Genomic DNA, 19,027 nt, shown 5'->3' on the forward strand with positions numbered 1-19,027 from the left:
GTCTGCAAACACCATTAAGCTAATTCATTAGCTGTTAACTGCTGTTTAACCCAATACATTATTTATTCACAATAATCCGGCAAGTCATACACAATTAAAGTTAAACAAACAATACTTGTAGAAAACATACAAGATCTTGCTCTAGTGGTCCTGTGCCAAGATACAAGGATGCAATCACCACTCGACTTCTGGCTGTCTTGATTCGTGCCTGTATAAAAAACAGACATGCACATGATCAACATATTAAAGGCAGTGGTGTTTAATGTTACATTGGCACTGTGCTCCAGTACACTACATATACTATGCCCCTGTGCACAAATGGAGGTCCATACAGACATGTTTTGCCAAGGTTGGATTGGAAGAACTCAAGTGGCCTGCACAGAATCCTGACCTCAACCTAACTGAACCCCTTTGGGATGAACTGGAACGCTGACTGCACCCAAGGCCTCATCACCTGACATCAGTGCCTGACCTCACTAATCCTCTTGTGACTGAATGAGCAAATCCCCACATCCATGGTCTAAAATCTAGTGGAAAGCCTTCACAGAAGCATGGAGGTTATTAGAACAGCAAAGGGAGATTAATTCTGGAATGGGATGTTCAATAAGCACATGTGGGTGTGATGGTTGGGTGTCTTAAGTATATTTCATCCCATTAAAAAAAAATATTAATCAATTCGCAGAAATTGACATGGCTTTTTTTGTAATTTGTAAAACATTCTCCTTTCCTATTTAAGCCTGGACATTAATTACCTTGATTGCTAGCTAGTACCAATTGTAAAGAAGCAAACAAACTGCTGCATTAATAGTCCCCGCATTTAAAGTCACCTGTTATGTGTACGTCTGCCTGGCGTCTCTATAGTAGTCTAATTATTTGGATCTCTAGCTTCAGATCTCAATTTTCCATACTTTTTTTTTTAGAGAATGAAATTAGTTGTTATTAATTAGTATAAAATTTGTATGTTTCATACTGGGTTATTCCATCTCAAGTGGTCCAATAATTGCAAAGCTGGTTGCGTGGCCATTTTTAATTTTCCACTTTGGAGCTTTATCAGAGGAGAAACACCACCATAGCCCTGTTTATGACACTGTTTGTAAAACACCCAAATGAACACTGTAATTCCATATTTGGATCAAATCTATTCACGCATACCAACTGTACACCTGTACTGACATGATAGATCAGGCTGGTTCTTCAAATCTGGCTCTCGAGGCCCACTGTCCTGCAGAGTATACCTCCAATCTCAAACTCACAAGTTTTACAGCAGAATGCTACTATAGAGGACTTATTTCTGTGAAAATTTCAGGTTCCACTATATCCACTAGAGATATTCAACTTGAAAGAGGGCTTTTTATTATTTTTTTTATTTAAACAAATTGCACTCTCTCACCCCCTAATAAAAAAGAAGTCTCAAACCTGATATGTTCTGCTTGACCATATACTTACCTAGGTACCCCTATAAATTTTTAAACTGAGACATGAACCCTTCTAATTATAAATTAACCCTAAAAATGGAACTGTGAGCAATCTTGAGCATTAAATTTGGTCTTAAGTTCCAAGTCTAAGGAACAAGAATGTGTAAAATGTTTATATATGTACATGTACCTTGTAATGTGCTCTAGAGAGTTGTTGTTCCAAGGAGCATCCTGAGCAGAGATATTGAGGTTTCTGTAAACAACCAAACTTGTTGCGTGCCATGGCACAAAGATGGCCGACGTAGTTAAACCAAGTAAAATTATAAAAAAAAAATTGGTGGTTTTGCAAAGCTAATAGGTAGTGATAAATCACTAAATATAATTAGGAAAATTAAAAACTGTCGAGCAAACTGCATTGGACCACTTGAAATGGAATGACCCTACTCTTTCACAATATGACCTGCTCGTCACACAATCACTTCACAGAATCAGCGTATCAAGTCTCTGTACCAACAAGGTAGAAGGGATAAAGATCGACTCCTCAACATTAGAGCCTAACATTTGGTTTCCATTAATTTTGGTGAAACTCACACTCAAAAGTCCACTGTTCAACTGACACACTGGCTTCATACACTAATTATGGTTTGAAAAAATTAATGCATGACATAGTAGATACATGTTTAACTTACAACTTATGTATTCATGCACAGAGAACGCACACACACACACCATAATACAAACCCACACAAACCCAAACCCACTCTCACACACCTTCATAGCCTGATAGAACTCATCAGGGGACTGGAGGATGTGTATGCGTCCCCCTGGAACCCTGAATGCTGGCACATGGTCAGCAATCCAGTGGAAGTGAGCTTGGAGGCCCTCAGTGGAGCCTGGCGGTCTGGACACCAGAGGGTCTGTATCTGCCAGGAGTGGTGCCAGGAGCAGCAGCGAGGACCTACAGGGTGAACAAAGTGGGGAGGACAGATAATTCTGAAAAGATGGACTTAAAAAAACACAAATCCTATACAGGGAAAGAAACTGTCTGTAAATTTGTCATGACAAAAATAAGAATATGAAATAGAAAAATGCCTCTTGGTGTAAGGAAATGCACGTCCTTCTAAAACTGTACACATGGACGTGTTGAAATTGTGATGAAGCTCAAAAATGCCTATGAGACAATGAGCCAGAATGAGATAATTTCTGGTTAATGCATTTCTTCAGACCCATTTTCCCCAGTTTCAACATCTTGATGAAAGCAGTGTTTAAAAAGGGGAACAAACAATAGATTTGCTCGTTTTACTTTGAGATAACAGTTTTAAACGTGAATGCACTTAGTTGTTTTCATAGTGAAACAGTTCTTTTAAAGGCACCAAAGTGTTTGCACATGAGGGTCTTCTTCAATTGTTCAGGTTCTTCAATGGACAGTTTTTATTATGCCACATAGAGGTTGTTTTATCTCTGTAAGTTCTGTCAAGTACCTTTTATTAGAAAAAAAATACATACAATTCTAGAATTGTTAACTGTCAGTTTATGACATGTCAATATTACCCATAATTGAATAAGCTAATTTCTAGGAAATTTCTACCATTACTTTTTTCCCCAGACCAGTTTCTATTGTTGGTTAGGATTATAAAATATTCCTATAAATGTATTAAAGCCATTTAAAACCAATGCATGGATATTAATCTACACATGACCTACATTGGAACCAAAGATAAAGTTCAGTTGGGGCACACCAAAAAAGCTGTGAAAGTATCAACAAGAACAAACTAGTTACACACATTTTTTTCCACCTTCTCTTTTCCAGTAAAGAGTGAAACTTCACACTCTGAAATACAGAGTGACGTCAGCATCTTGCTAAAGAGTGAATGTACTCTGGAAAGGTTTCCTAAACCTGAGTATGTAATGGAGATCTTTCAACACCACATTGGCTAATGCTGACAATGGCTAGAAAGAATGTCAAAGTATGAACATGTATTGTGAAAACCTCAGACACCCTAAATTACAGCATTACAAAATATCTGACACAATACTGATTTGTGTCACATCCCCCAAAGTAAATACTTGAAGTTTTTGTTGAGTAGACTGCTAGTGTTTACTGGTGGAGAAGCAGGAGTTTAGACATTAAGGATCTGCACTAGTGACTGGAAGAGTGAGAGTTCAAAAACATTAGAGCTCTACTGTTGATGCTTGAGCTACAAGCTACTGCTTTGTGCTTCATTTTTAAATAGCTTTGGATGAAAGCATTGACCAAATGAATAAACTTAAATAACATTACATCTCAGAAGTAGGGACACCAAATTTTGGCCACAAGAAAAGAAATGATACATTAAATTATGTTCCCCATTTTCCCCCAGATTCTCAGAATGTAAAAAAAATATAACACCTTAAAAATAATTTCAATTGTAAAAGTGTGCTCTGCATTCTCAATTATCATTTACACTTATTTTGTTACCAGCAATGTCTGTCATGCATTTTGGTGCCTTCTATCCTAAATAAGCATTTTCTTTAAGATTTGTCTAGAATTTTGATTTAAGAGGTATTCCAGTATAAAATCCTAAACTTTGCAGTATTGTGCACACAGTATTTCTTCTCTCTGCTACTATGTATTAGCAAAATTGTAGAAGGTCATGTGAATGCTCTCATCAACGTTCTGCCATTACGTTACACTGTGCTGTTTAAATTACATGGAATTATGTAGCTGGGTTGGCAAGGTTACTTTAAAAATGTACCGTTACAAATTACTTCATAAAAAGTGTAATCAGTAACGTAATCCAAGTAGCACAATATGAAAGTAATGTAATCTGATTATTTTTTGATTACTTCAAGGTCACATATGTAAATAAAGTCAAGAGAAAAGCAATATGATATAAATATGTTTATTTAGAGCTTAAAAGCATATTCAATGTTTGGATGTGTTTTAATAAAATAAAATAAAATTTTTTAAAAAGCTTGCTGTCCCTCATGTGGGTAACAGTACATCACAAAAGCATTTCAGAGAAAAATTTATGTTCATTTCTACCAAATTAACGTTGCACAAAATTTATTTGCGCATGCACCAAGAGATTGCTCATGTGAGTTACGACTGGCAAGAGAGAACCAGAACTATAATCAAGCAGCAGTCTATATTGTGTTATGTAAAAAGATTAATTTATTTGGTTTTAAATGTAAAAATTTATAATCCTGATCGTAATCCCATTTTTACTAAATATACCTGTAATCGGAGTACTGTTTTTTGACATAACTGTAACAGATTACCAATTTTTTTTTGTATCCCGATTACATAACGCTGTTACATGTTTCCGTTACTCCCCCAGCCTTTGTAGCAGGAATATTATATTCTGTATAGTTTCTAGCTAGAACCTATACTTGTCCTGCATGCAGCATGTAGCAGAGATAGAACTGAAGTGAAAATGTACACTTGCTAAGTGCAGTGTAAATCCAACACTGATTAACACAGGGCCGTATTGAAAGCAGTGCCATGGTGTAAAATGGGTGTCTGTTGAAAAATTAACTTTACCGACTTGACAAACATTGTGAAAATGCTTTAGTAGGAGAAACGTTTCTGGTGTGAATTGGCCTTGACACTTTCATTAGAGATCCCTCACCACAAACAGTCCATAAACCAAGTATCACCAGTCAAACATACTTGCCATTCACTGCACTGAAGACAGAATTGGTTGGTATATGAGGATAAATTACTTGCCTTATTACCAGTAATTCAGATGAAAAAGGATGTGTGCACAGAGTAGCTGGTCTGATTAAAAATGAAAGACAAAAACTTAAAAAATATATATTTACTGTTTCACAGTTGTACAACCCCCGATTCCGAAAAAACTGGGACAGTATAGAAAATGCTAATGAAAACAAAGAGAAGTGATTTGCAAATGTACTTTGGCTTGCATCACAAAAGATGCTAAATAAAGCTGTATTTTTATCTATAAAAACAAAATAGATATCAGAGACAAGTTCTCTGCCTCAAAATGATTTAGTAGCTAAGGCTAATGTTTTTACCTCACCAAGATATTAACTTTAGCATTTGATTTGGAACATTTTTGTTTACTAAAATTAAGAAACTAGGGCTATGTATCTCGTTTGCATCAGGTCATAACAGCAAAAGGGTGCTCTACTAAGTACTAAAGATGCTTGCCATGAAGGGGTTGAATAATATTGATACTGGAGGAAACCACTTGAAGCATTCGTTGTGTTGAACTATTTCAATAGCTTTTGTTTGATTTGTTCATTGCAAACAGCTGAAAGTCTGTAAATGTTAACAATAAACCTGATTTGCAATGGGGTTTGAATCATTTTGATTGCAACTAATTATACATACATAATATACACGGTTGTGGATGCCTAGGAGTCTGACAAGTGATTTAAAAAGATCTCCAAATTATTTGAAATACATCATTTTACTGTAAGGAAAAAAAATCTACAAATGGTGCCCAACAGCAGACCGTCTGATGCAAAAAGAAGTTTCCAAGAACCCCAAAATTTCATCACAGGATATGCTAGTATGTCTTGCAACTGTTGGTGTCAAAGTACATGCTTCTACAATCAGAAAGAGATTGCACAAATTTGACCTGCATTGGAGGTATGCCAGGAAAAAGCCTTTGTAAGACTACAGTTTGCCAATGAGCATATAGACAAAGACCAAGCCTTTTGGAATAATGTGCTCTGGGCAGACGAATCAAACAAAGAGTTGTTTGGTCACAGTAAAAGCAGGCATGTTTGGCACAGACCAAAGACAGCTTTTCAGAAGAACCACCTCATACCAACTGTGAAGCACGGCAGTGGAAATGTTATAGTTTGGGGTTGCTTCACTGCCACAGGGACTGGACAGTTGGCATTCACTGATTCAACTATGAATTGTGCATCATATCAAAAAGTGCTTGAAGATAATGTGAGGCCATCTGTCCAAAAGTTGAACCGAAAGTGGACCTTTCAACAGGATAATGATCCTAAGCACACTAGCAAATCCACCACAGATCTGCTCAAAAAGAAGAAATTGAGGGTTATGGAATGGCCCAGTCAAAGCCTGAATTTGAATCCCATTGAAATGTTGTGGGGGATTTGAAACGGGCAGTACATGCAAGAAAACCCTCAAACATCTTGCAACTGAAAGAATATTGCATGGAAGAGTGGTTAAATATTCCAGCAAGCCTCACGGACAATTATGCAAAATACCTACTAGAAATTATTTTTGCTAAAGGGGGCAATACTAGCTTCTGAGCCAGAGAATGTACTTACTTTTTTCACAGAAGAATATCACATCTATTGGTTTTTCTGTTGAATAAATGATTGAAAAAGTGAATTTTCCTTTGGTTTTTCGTGAGTTCGTTTAAGTATATCAACTTTATTAATAGGCACCGTTTCAAAGATGATCAAATGTTTGCTTGTCCAAATATGTCAAAAATGACTGTACTTCCAGTTAGTAAAAACTGCTAGTGTTCATTTGAGACAATACTACCCTTCTAAAATTCATACACTAGACGGTAGAGTACATATACACTTACACTATGTGCTAGTATGTCATTTGGGACGCAACTTTAGTCTGTACTCTACGATGTGGGTTTTCAGAACAGAAGTAACACAGTGAGTAAACTTGCCCCGTGCCGTGAGCAGACTAATTAATTGATAATGAGATTCGTTGACAACGATTTTCATAACCGATTATTAATGATTTTACCGATTAGTTGTAGCTCTATAAGAAACAAACAAAAAAAAAATTGGGGTTTTGGTTTCAGTGTTTGTCCTAATTTGTCCTGAATTTCTATTTGGGCTAATAAGTGTCAATTCAGTGCATCAGCTCTGAGGACTAAACCTTCAGTATATTCAATATCACTCTGGAGCAGCACAACACAGTACAGCTACCTAAACACAGCACAAGAGCTGGTGCCAAAAACTACAGTACTCATAACAAGAAGGCAACAATATGGCCTGGGATAGACGGCTTGAAGTCTAACTCTACAGTCATACTCAGATCTTCTGCCAAACACCAAGGTCATTTGGAGTTCACACAAACCAATCCCAGACGTGTTTTTCTCGGCAAAAGCCACTCCGACCACACATATTCAAATTATTCCTCTCAAAACAAAAGGAAGGAGGTGCCTTTTATGTTTCCAGAAACCATGGCCCTGTATGTGCTGTAAACACCCTAGACAAAATCAAATAAAATAAAAGACACGGATGAGTCACTGGCTCTGCCTGCACCTATTAACTTCTGCCTTCTATTATCTAATAACTGTCACTCGCTTACAAACTAGTCCCACCAATGGAGACTGTGATCATACCTGTTCTTATTCATTACAGCATTCAGGTATAGTTTCTTTGTAGGCCTATTTGTACTGACTCAAAAACAGAGAAGTTCCTCAAATTAGATTAGATTCAGTCTGATTAAAGCTGTCCACTGCAACCTCCAGATGTTTATTACAGAATTACATGCTGTAATTTAAATAGGTGTGTGAATTCAAATATCAATAATAATGAATTTTCAGAGTACACACCCAACGTGTGGGCACAGTTAGAATATGAGACACACGTCCCTTTTAAATCTAGCCAATGATTTCTTTAAACAAACCATTTCAGTCAGCCAGTAGTGTCAGTGCACATGAATCAACTAAAAGCAATTTCATATTATATGTGCACATTATGTTCTTTAGCATCCTTAAATATGAACTTGGATGAAGGCAGTGGACTGTCAGCTATTTCACCTGTTCACAACTGTAGACAGTAACTTCATTTCCATTATGTGCAACCATAATGCACACACAACCCATGTTATACACAGAGCTGCCTTTTGTTCTAGAAGGATTTAAAATGTTCCTAATGAGTAGAAGAGCTGTACTCATGAACAACGCATGTGAATTGAAGAGGGATTTGGCTGAATGCATGTTGTGATTATGTCACATGACGTGTCTTGGCCCAAATCTGTGATAATTTTGAAAAGTTGCAAGCTCCTGTGTATATTGCGGAGTTTGCTTGATTTTGCATCAATTTCTGCGATCACAAAAATGCTAAATCCTGGAGGGACTGAAATAAGTGTCTAGAGCAGAATAAAACTGATGTACGGTGTCCTCCACTAATATTGGCACCCTTGGTAAATATGAGCAAAGAAGGCTGTGAAAAATTGTCTATTGTTTATCCTTTTGATCTTTTGTTAAAAAATAATAATAATCACAAAATAATCACAAAATACTCTGCTCTCATGGATATCAAACAATTGCAAACACAACACAGGTTTATAAAAAATGTTTGTTAAATATAGATGTGCAACAATTATTGGCACCCTTTTAGTCAATACTTTGTGCTACCTCCCTTTGCCAAGATAACAGCTCTGAGGCTTCTCCTATAATGCCTGATGAGGTTGGAGAATACATGGCAAGGAATCTAGACCATTCCTCCATACAAAATCTTTCCAGATGCTTCAAATATCGAGGTCCCCGCTGGTGGACTCTTCTCATCAGTTCACCTCACAGGTTTTCTATGGGTTTCATGTCAGGGGACTGGGATGGTCATGGCAGGACCTTAATTTGGTGGTCAGTAAATCACTTTTGTGTTGATTTTGATGTATGTTTTGGATCATTGTCCTGCTGGAAGATCCAACCACGGCCCATTTTAAGCTTTCTGGCAGAGGCAGCCAGGTTTTCATTTAATATCTGTAGATATTTGAGTCCATGATGCCATGTATCCTAACAAAATGTCCAGATCCTCTGGCAGAAAAACAGCCCCAAAACATTAAAGAGCCACCACCATATTTAGCCGTGGGCATGAGGTACTTTTCCATATGGATACCTCTCTGTGTGTGCCAAAACCACCTCTGGTGTTTATTGCCAAAAAGCTCTATTTTGTTTTCATCTGACCACAGAACCCAATCACATTTGAAGTTCCAGTAGTGTCTGGCAAACTGAAGATTCTTGAGTTTGTTTTTGGATGAGAGTAGAAGCTTTTTTTCTTGAAACCCTTCCAAACAACTTGTGCTGATGTAGGTGACATTGGATTGTAGTTTTGGAGACTTTCTGACCCTAAGACGCAACTGACTTCTGCAATTCTCCAGCTGTGATCCTTGGAGATTTTTTGGCCACTCGAACCATCCTCTTCACAGTGCGTTGAGACAGTATAGACACGCGTCCAATTCCAGGTTGATTCGTAACATTTCCAGTTGACTGGAACTTCTTAATTATTGCCCTGATGGTGGAAATGGCCATTTTCAATGCTTCCCATTTTGTGAAGCTCAACAACCTTTTGCCACCATCACAGCTATATTCTTTGGTCTTCCCATTGTTATGAAGGACTAAGGGAATTTGTTACCTCATATTTATACCCCGTGAAATAGGAAGTCATGGTTGAACAATTTCCTGTTCCTGATCACCCAGGTGTACTAAAAAATTTAAATATAATAGGAATATACTTCAAATATATTTTTCTGATATCAATTCACAGGGGTACCAATAATTGTTGCACATCTATATTTAACAAAGTTTTTTTTTTTTTGATAAACCTGTGTTGCAATTGTTTGATATCCATGAGAGCAGAGTATTTTTGTTTATTGTTTTTTTTTTTTTTTTTTAATATATCAAAAGGTTAAACAATAAAGACAATTTTTCAGAGTCTTCTTTGCTCATATTTACCAAGGGTGCCAATAGTAGTGGAGGGCACTGTAGGTTGCTTTTACAATGTGGCTATGAAAGGACAGATTCCTGTGTTTAGCGGCAAAAAAAGAACTGAGAGTCCATTTCACTACTCTAACACAGGTATGCACTACAAATGAGTCACTCAATTTCACCCGGTCGTTGTAGCAGGATCTCATCCTTAAATATTACCAAATGCTTGAAAATGCAATCATAACAGTGCTCCCTAAATGGAGTGTCCTACAAAAGTGTCCTATAAAAAACTTCTTATTCACTGTAGGGTAAAACAGTCATTACAGCCACATAGTGCAGTTCTGCTCCATCATAGACACGTGTGACTGATCACTGTTCCTTTTTCCAACTGTTGGGTTTGAGGACAGATATAAAACTGTACAATAGAAACTGCTTGAACATATTCAATAATAGATTTTTGATTGCCAAAATACTGTTTGCCAAATGACAGCAATTTGAATCTTTTGTGTAATACTATTTCCACCTTGGCACAATTTGCTTATAGCATGTTTTCCATTATCCACATGCTTTATGAAGATTCAAAGCCTCAAACTAAAACCTGCCTGTACTACTATACCATCCTTAGCTTGCACTTTATTCACCTTTCAATGTGGTAAGCATTCCACACCAAAACATGTCCAGGTGAACATAGTCCTAAGTTCAAGACTTTTCAAGAATAGTTGCTGTGGCAAACACTTAAATTCAATAACTTTCAACAATTTCATGTTTTCAGACCTATAGACAAGCCAAACTGCATGTGTTAAAATGTAAATCCTCATGAAAAGCACATTTTTAACAGCATCTGGTTTTTAAAAGACATCCTTATCCAGAAGGACTTATATTGATCTCATTTATACAACTAAGCAGTTGAGAGTTAAGGGCCTTGCTCATGGGCCCAGCAGTGGCAGCCTGGTGGTGCTGGGGTTTGAACTCAAAACCTTCCGATCAGTAACCCAGTGTCTTAACTACTGAACTACCACTGCCCCATTCCCTACCCAACTTATCCTAACATTATTTTGCAAATTCTGATTTCTAAACCATTTGCATCTAAAACATACAAGTGACGTTTGACTGAGTATTTTATGTCAACACAACTAGTGTCCCTTTTAAACACGTGGTGAATTTCGGATGACATACTGCACTGAATTATTATTTTTCGCGTTTGGTCATAAAGTGAAAAGAAGTCTATACAACATATTACAGTACAGAAGAGCACTGCATCCACCTTATTAGCAGCACCATAACCCTCAGAAAGATGCTAGACTTATACATTACTTCTTATAAGTAATAGACTCAGTGGACATTCACGCTAAGCTAAGGCAAAGCAACAAACAATCCATAAATTGTTTACGTTTGATAATAATAATAAAAAAACGTGAATAAGCCATTAAACATCCAGATAAAACAAACAACTTGATATAAATAACCCAAACTAATAACATTGATCATTCTAACTAAGTAATTTATTTAATTACGCTAGGTAAGTGATCTTTCCAGCACGCACATTGTTTGTCTTTTGGTCTAATATTCTGCTAAAACGTTAATTAGCTCTGGAAGCTAAAGCAGAGTGTGATGTCTGACTGCGAGGAAAACTGACACACCAGCACAGAACCAATAACAAGCTTCACGACTATTCTGCCATTTAATACACACTTCTAGTACACGCTGGATAATAGTAACTTAAAATTACCCTCTTCTTCTGTCACGTGTCCTAAAGAACCTGTCCGAAATTTTAGAGAAAATTCCGGAAAGAGCCGGGGGGTAAACAGAGTACACAAGTCTCCTCCATGTCATGGGAGCCGCCATTTTTTATTTTCTAAAGCCGTTTGAAGAGTCGAAACTTTATGTGAACGATTGTTTGGTACAACAGCCAGCAAGTACAGAGTAGATTTCTTAGCGCTTAAAGTCACAAACCCCCCTGTCTGTGTTTGGTGCGTTGGACAAAACACTAAACACTACATGGCGAATAAAATGCATTTCACCAAGAAGGTATCATTTTGGGGTCATTTTAAGAGCCACGTGTATTGTTGCAATTATGTGTAATTTACCTTGATAATGATCTAATAACTTGGTTATTAAGTCATTAATTAACTTGAAATTTATCCTTCTGTGCCTTAACATATGAAGGTCTAAAATATGCCTAATCCATATTTTAGATCTTCATATGTGAAATACAGACCTCTGTGACAATATAAGTGTACAGCACAAACTGTTACTTTGGGGCAGTTTTTGGCTTAAGGCTACAGTTTACAAACAGTTCTTGTATTTCTCGTATCAGCAATTACTGGGTAGCAAGAATAAGGTAGATTACAGCTTGCCGTTAGTGCCTGAGGTACTGCTAATATGGAACACTGGGTGCTTATTAAAAATAGCAGGAGGGTGACGGTAAAAGATGGCCACGTGACGGCTTCAAATTTAAGAACCACCCAAAAGGTATTTCTGCATGTGCGAATCCCATTTTATCTTATCTTTTATGAAAACATGATAAGGTCCCAGAGTGCACAGAAAACATCCTGTAGAACTGCAGTACTCCCAGATGTAGCCTATAACTCTGTAAAGGAAAGAATAAAATGGAGGATTAAGAGAGATTATAAAGATACTAAAGAAAGCTGTATTTGTATATATAGAAACAAAATATATGATAGAGACAAGTTCTCAAAATGGACGCTGAAATGTATTGTAGTGGATTATTATTATTATTATTATTATTATTACTGCATATTTGGACGATTAATATTTTCTTTCATGACTTTGAGTGCTGAAATAAGTAATAGTAATTGAAATTAGTCAATGTTTATTATATATATATATATATATATATATATATATATATATATATATATATATATATATATATACATATATATATATATACATATATATATACATATATATATATATATATATATATATATATATATATATATATATATATATATATATATATATTAGGGTGTGCCAGTACAAAAGGAAAAAAAGCTAAAGACCCTGTATCCATGGCTACGTCCGAAACCGCATCATGCTGTACTACATAGACACACTATGTAGTGCTGTAGTATGTGGATTAGGACGCATCCTCTTGCTGTCCATCCTATAGATGGCGTACAGGACAGTTTTACGGAATCAGAGCTGCCATGTTAAATCTGACTATAGGTATGGGAGCCATATGCGTTTAGACAAGCAAACGTTTACAATAAAACATCTTCAGATCATCTTTACACACACACACACACACACCCACACACACACAGAGCTGTATTATTTATTTGTCTGTAGAATAGGCTGCATATTTGCTTTCCTGGAATCGGATAGCTTTTCAGTAATCCAAGCGATAAAACATCGGAGCGACCGATTTATAAAAGGAAATTGCAGAAATTCATGTGGGGGGAACTAAGAGCAAAAAGAAGCGGTGTGTTACTGTACATCAATGCGGTCGTGTGAAGCTTAATTCTGCAGGGCGCTTCAACTTTTTTCACCTTGTAGCCTGACGGGGAAGAGCAGAGGGGGAAGGGAGGAGTGTGAATACCAGGAATCGTCTCGTAGAAAAAGGTCATGCTGATTATTTATGGCAATCCGCCAAGTGAGTGAGAGAAAGCGTGTGTGTGTGTGTGTGTGTGTGTGCGTGTGTGTGTGTTGCTTACTGGAAAGAGAAGGGGTGGGTGGAGCCGTTCAGAAATACAGTGGGCTCCCACTCGATGAAGAGAGCAAGACTTCCACTAACCCCTCATCAGGGGGAGACGTGAGAACGTTATCACACTACACAACATCGTCTGCCATAAAACCGTTTCCCGACAGTACCCATTTTAACAGCGGGGAAAGGAGCGCTCCAGAAGTGTGTGTGTGTGTGTGTGTGTGTGTGTGTGTGTGAGAGAGAGAGATAGAGAGAGAGAGACGTCCGTTTAAACACCACTACAAGATTGGCTCGGATAAGACTTTCAAGGTAACTATAATGCTGATCTTTTTGCTCTTTTTTGTGTCCTATTTTAAAAACGTATGCGGATCATACAGGTGGACTGTATATTTGCGGGTATTTAAGAGCATGTACTGTATGTTTAGATTGTGCTACATTTCGGGAAGAGTCGGATTTTTTTTTAGATTAGGTTTAAATAAATAAATAAACAAACACCGGTTACTATGTATGTATGTATGTACATGTATCTATGTAATGTGGTGTTATTAGGAGATACTCTGTTGGTATAAGAAGCCGCTTCAATGAAATAGTCTGCGATCGTGTTTGTAAATCCCACCACCATTGGTTCGGAAGACTAGAGCGTTACGGCTGCTTCGTGTTCAGTGCATGAAAAGGGGCTCTCTTGTCCCCTCTCTGCTTTTGTGTCGAGCTCAGAGTATCTCCATTGCAACATGAGAAAGAGTCCGCTTGGCACGAATGAGGAAATGGGTCATTCAGAATGAACTGGAGGACCCCATTCACACATCTCTCTCCAAAAACCTGTGTGCGATCGAAGTGTTGCCTGTATCAGATGTACACGCTCGGTATTGCAGCAGTTAACTAAAAATAAAGTGTCGATTGCACACCAGTTTATCTGTCTCCATGGCTGTTAGCCTTAAGGACACCCTCAAGGATGTGCTGGCATCAATCAGATATGCAAATATTGACACTTTGCTCTTTTCTTTTTCCAGCTGCATCCCATACCCATTGAGCCGTCCTTGATTCTGGATGTTGAGGAGGTGCCGGAGCGCTGGGCATTGTGTTGGTGCTGCGTGGTGCCTGTGCACCCTGGCTGGGACGAGCCCGCGGCCCTGGACCCCCAAGCCGGGACGGGGCACGGGCAGAGCGCCATGGTAACGCACAGCAGGCTCGACGGCGCCATGAGCAGCAACCCCTTCCAAGGCGGAGTACGCCTGCCTGCCCACCGCTACAAGACCTTCAGCTCCAGGGCGCAGTATCAGATGGTTCTGGCGGCTGTGCGCAAACTGCAGGAGAGCGGCTTCTACTGGGACGCTGTGAGTGGGAAGGAGGCCAGCGCTCTGCTGAGCACTGAGCCACCCGGCACTTTCCTGGTGCGTGACAGCTCTGACAACCACCACTTTTTCACCTTAAGCGTGAAAACGGCCACGGGCACCAAGAACCTGCGCATCCAATGTGACGCCTGCTCCTTCTTTTTGCAAACAGACCCACGCAGCTTGCAAACTGTGCCACGTTTTGATTGTGTGCTGAAACTCATACATCATTATATGCCTTCTGCCAGAGAAGCAGGGGCCGTGTCTGTAGTCACATCTGGAGTGGACAGTGAAGGTGGCAGCAGTGGGGCAGATGGGAGTACATACTTCATTTACTCTGGAGGAGAGAAAATCCCACTGGAGCTGCTGCGCCCTCTGGCCTCCAGCATGTCCACACTGCAGCACCTCTGCCGCAAGACACTTAACGGCCATATAGATGTGTCTAGTAAACGGGACCAGCTGCCTCAGTCGCTCCAAGAGTTCCTTGAGGAGTATGATGCACCCATATAACAACCATTACATGGTTCTGGAGCACAGAGACTGAACCAGATATACAGAACTGTATGCTGGGTAGTGGTGGAATTGACCAGCAAAAGCCCACAGGAAGATGGAGAGCAGTGCAGTGTTATGAAGCTCTGAAGTTAAATAAGTGTATGAGTCATCTGCTCTGAGAAGGTCTCTGACTCTATCAGAATTGCGGGCCAGCTGTAGCCTACTGTGCCTTCACCCGCTATAGTTTGACCTTAGGCAGGGAGTTGCTGTTTGATGGACAGCACAAAGTATGGACTCGCATGCAATGGGATGAACAGCAGAGCAGCCAGGACCGAAAGCAGATGATCAGAGGCGTTGTGTTTTAGCCTCCTACTTTTGGAGTCTGTTCTTGGGTCTGTTTGGAGAAAAAACAGAAACCCTGTTGAATATTAACACAGTTGATAGGTGATCAGTACAAGGGTTGAATGTGCTGCTATGGCTGAGTTTTAGTCTTTGCTATATGAATAAAAAGCTCTCTCACACAGTTTCATCCCCAGTTGACACACTGATTGTTGAAAGAAGAGTTTTGGACGTCTGTGTTTGATTGAGTGGCTAGCGTCGTCTGTGTGAAATGATATATAGATTTCCACTGCAGGCTGCCAAACATAATTGCCTCATAGGTTGGTGTGGGGAAGTAAACGGGGTGGCTACTCACTACTGGCACCGCTGGGTCAACACTGGCAACTATGCGGGGTCACAACACAAGACTGATGTTTATAAATGCATCAATACAAAGGATCAACATAGACAAAAGAGGCCTCTGATATTCCAGCAGTCTCTGAAGGAAAGCTTAGTGGACTGTTGTTACTTTATTTTTGACAGGAAAAGTGTCACTCTTTTGCTGGGAAACTTCAGATGGTAATAGAACATTCAACATGTTGGTGATGATATTACAATACAACACAAACTTCCAAGAGTTGACAGTTCATATACTGTGAAACAAAGCCAAGCACAGTATGCAAAACCATTATTTACCCATCCTGGAGTTTGACATGGAGGATTGTGTTCCTCTCAAACCAGAGGCATTCCTTCTGTATGCGCTAAGAAGTAATCAGTCATGCCTCATATTCCTCATTCAGTAACAATGACGTAGTATTTCTTCAACAGCACTTGCTGTCTACAATTAAATGAATGTATTGTAAGTCAGTGGAAGGTTTTATGGTTCAACTTATTATTGCTTTCTCGCTTTTTTGTATTTTGTCAAATAGAGACAATGTTTACATGTGTCACCACAAGAGGACAACATGTTTTTGTACTCTGTCTTTTATAAAGATTTGGCATCTTAAGGTCTAGTCTAATGACCCACAGTGCAAGCTTGAAAATCAGAAAACCTGAAAACAATGGCATTACAACAGAAAATGCAGCAAGGAACTTTGCACATATTTATATTTATAAAATATTTCGATAATTTATATTAAAGAGTAATATTTTTACAAAATGGATCTTGTGTGCTTAACTTTTATTCAGTTGGTTACTATGTTTATTACATGCACATTTAAACAAAAGTACTTGCCATACTTCCCATTTACTACTCATGACAAACACAGACACACACAATGATAAATATACCATATCGCCTCTCTCTATGATACACGAAAGACTGAGGGTCACTTCATTCCTTCACATTTCATGCCTGTGCTGTCAGGATGTCACCTTGTACATTCTGTTCAGCTCAAAACTGAGCTCTTTACATCTTTTCATGCTGATAATATAGCTTAATCCACATCATAGCAAAACTTGGGCATCACACATGCTGTAATGCCTCAGTGTAATGTGAAAATATTCAAATATAAATGTGACTATTATAATGCTTACCATGGAAATGAGAGTATAAAATGGGTTTAATTTACTGTGTTCACAGGACATAGAGATTCTGTATAGCATTAGCTCTAAGGATGAGACTCCAATTCTGGGCTCTTAATGTCTCATTGATTACCAACTCGTTGATTGATTATTTTGCACTGTAAGTAAAAGCTGTTATTAAACCTCTTTCTTTTCTTATTGTAATTGACACACCATAAAAGAAGTAGCAGATGCAAAACCACTTAATGTTAAAATGAAAATGAAATAAATGATCCACAATGAATAGTCAAATCAAGACAGATGTTTGAAAACTTTGGTCATAGAAAGTGTTAGAATTTAAGCAAAACAAATTATTATTTTGTTTATGAAAAGGTAAATTCATTCCCTAGTAGTGAAATGCACATAGCAATTGCTATTATTACAGTGTCATCGTAGAAGAGGGCTTTTGAAGAATTAAATCAATAGAGTAATTAATTGTAATGTGTTTGCACAGTCTCAGCTTACTCACTCAGTCATCAAGGCTTTACTCTCTCTGTGTGATATCGAAACAGTGAATAGCTCTGAAGAGACAGATTTAGTTTTCAAATATGAATAATATATTTACATACATACATATACATTCATGTGAAAAAATTAATATTTTATTAATTTATTAATAGGCACCGTTTCAAAGAGGGCAAAATGTTTGCTTGTCAAAATATGTCAAATAAACCAACAATTTCCATGGGTGTATTTATTTTTTCACATGACTGTATATCCAGTAGAAAAAGCGTGCAGTTTTTCTGTCAGTGTTGACCAAGTTTACAAGCTGCTGTCTAGATGCAGAGAGCTGTAGGTTCTCTGATTCATGCATTAGGGCAGAGGCTAATTTTTAAATTGTCCTTACACAATATGAGCTTGAGCCATCACTTATCCATCTGCACAAACTATAGTTGAAATGCTCGTCTCCTTCTTCAGTTCTGTCTGTGCCAGAGCATTATGGGTAAATTCCATACTCTTTGAAACCAGACATCCAAACAAGAGCCATTGTGTGTTTTATATTTTTGTATGCGTGTGTGAGAGGGCTGGGGGATGTTACAGAGGGATGAGAGGTAGATTCAGTAACTGGTTATTATTATGGGAAATGCTTGGCCAATGAGGCATTCACATGCAGTCCTGAAGACCCACATAATGGCAGCATCTCACAACACTGTCCTCTGGTGTATTCCTTTCATGTAATTTGGGAAATTACTTTTTTTCCATACACTCGTTTAAGCTCCTCCTTCCCTCCATCCATCTCCTTCAAGGTCCAGAAACAAAAGCTGCAGTCACCGGGTCCACAGCTGAAGTAGTCAGAGCCAACGCCCGCCAAACACAAAGCCCCAGGGCCTTCGAGTTCCCGACAACCCCCCCATTTCACAAATACAGCATTGTTTTTGTGTACACAACACGCACACACACACACACACACACACACACACACACACACACACACATATTAAAGCATAGAAGCCAGTTTTGCTCCACATATAAGACAGGAATGAAACTGCAGAGAGAGAAAAATGTGCAGAACTGCAATTCAGGAAGTTTACATTGCACAGCTATCAACACAAGGTGTAATCAGGACTTTCCTGTAAATCAGCTCACTGACCTCTTTCTGCTCTCTACCATTCTGAGGGCCCTACGGTAAGT

The 19,027-nt window shown here is 38.4% G+C and overlaps 2 protein-coding genes across 5 annotated transcripts in view; one reads left to right on the top strand and one right to left on the bottom strand.

The window, feature by feature from the left end:
• LOC108274105 (CDP-diacylglycerol--glycerol-3-phosphate 3-phosphatidyltransferase, mitochondrial) overlaps positions 1–18,713 on the bottom strand; it is a 29,691-nt gene extending 10,978 nt beyond the window's left edge. The window contains exons 1-3 of one of the 4 annotated variants that reach the window (XM_047159313.2): positions 18,243–18,713; positions 2,187–2,373; positions 131–208 (exon numbers count right to left, since the gene is read on the bottom strand). In XM_047159313.2, the coding sequence (XP_047015269.1) occupies positions 131–208; positions 2,187–2,373; positions 18,243–18,262 (285 nt within the window). In that variant the 5' untranslated portion in view covers positions 18,263–18,713. Of the gene's footprint in view, positions 1–130; positions 209–2,186; positions 2,374–11,750; positions 11,919–18,242 lie in introns of those variants that run through there. The other 3 variants (XM_053684981.1, XM_017483975.3, XM_053684982.1) reach the window with 3 other exon arrangements.
• Positions 13,739–16,993, top strand: socs3b (suppressor of cytokine signaling 3b). The gene is made up of 2 exons (XM_017483973.3): positions 13,739–14,000; positions 14,702–16,993. Exon 2 carries the CDS (start codon positions 14,861–14,863, stop codon positions 15,530–15,532), a length of 672 nt encoding a protein of 223 aa, XP_017339462.1. The 5' UTR covers positions 13,739–14,000; positions 14,702–14,860; the 3' UTR covers positions 15,533–16,993.
• Positions 18,714–19,027: the final 314 nt, after the last annotated feature.

The sequence above is a fragment of the Ictalurus punctatus genome, chromosome 13, assembly GCF_001660625.3.
Source record: "Ictalurus punctatus breed USDA103 chromosome 13, Coco_2.0, whole genome shotgun sequence".
In the NCBI taxonomy this organism is placed as follows: Eukaryota; Metazoa; Chordata; class Actinopteri; order Siluriformes; family Ictaluridae; genus Ictalurus; species Ictalurus punctatus.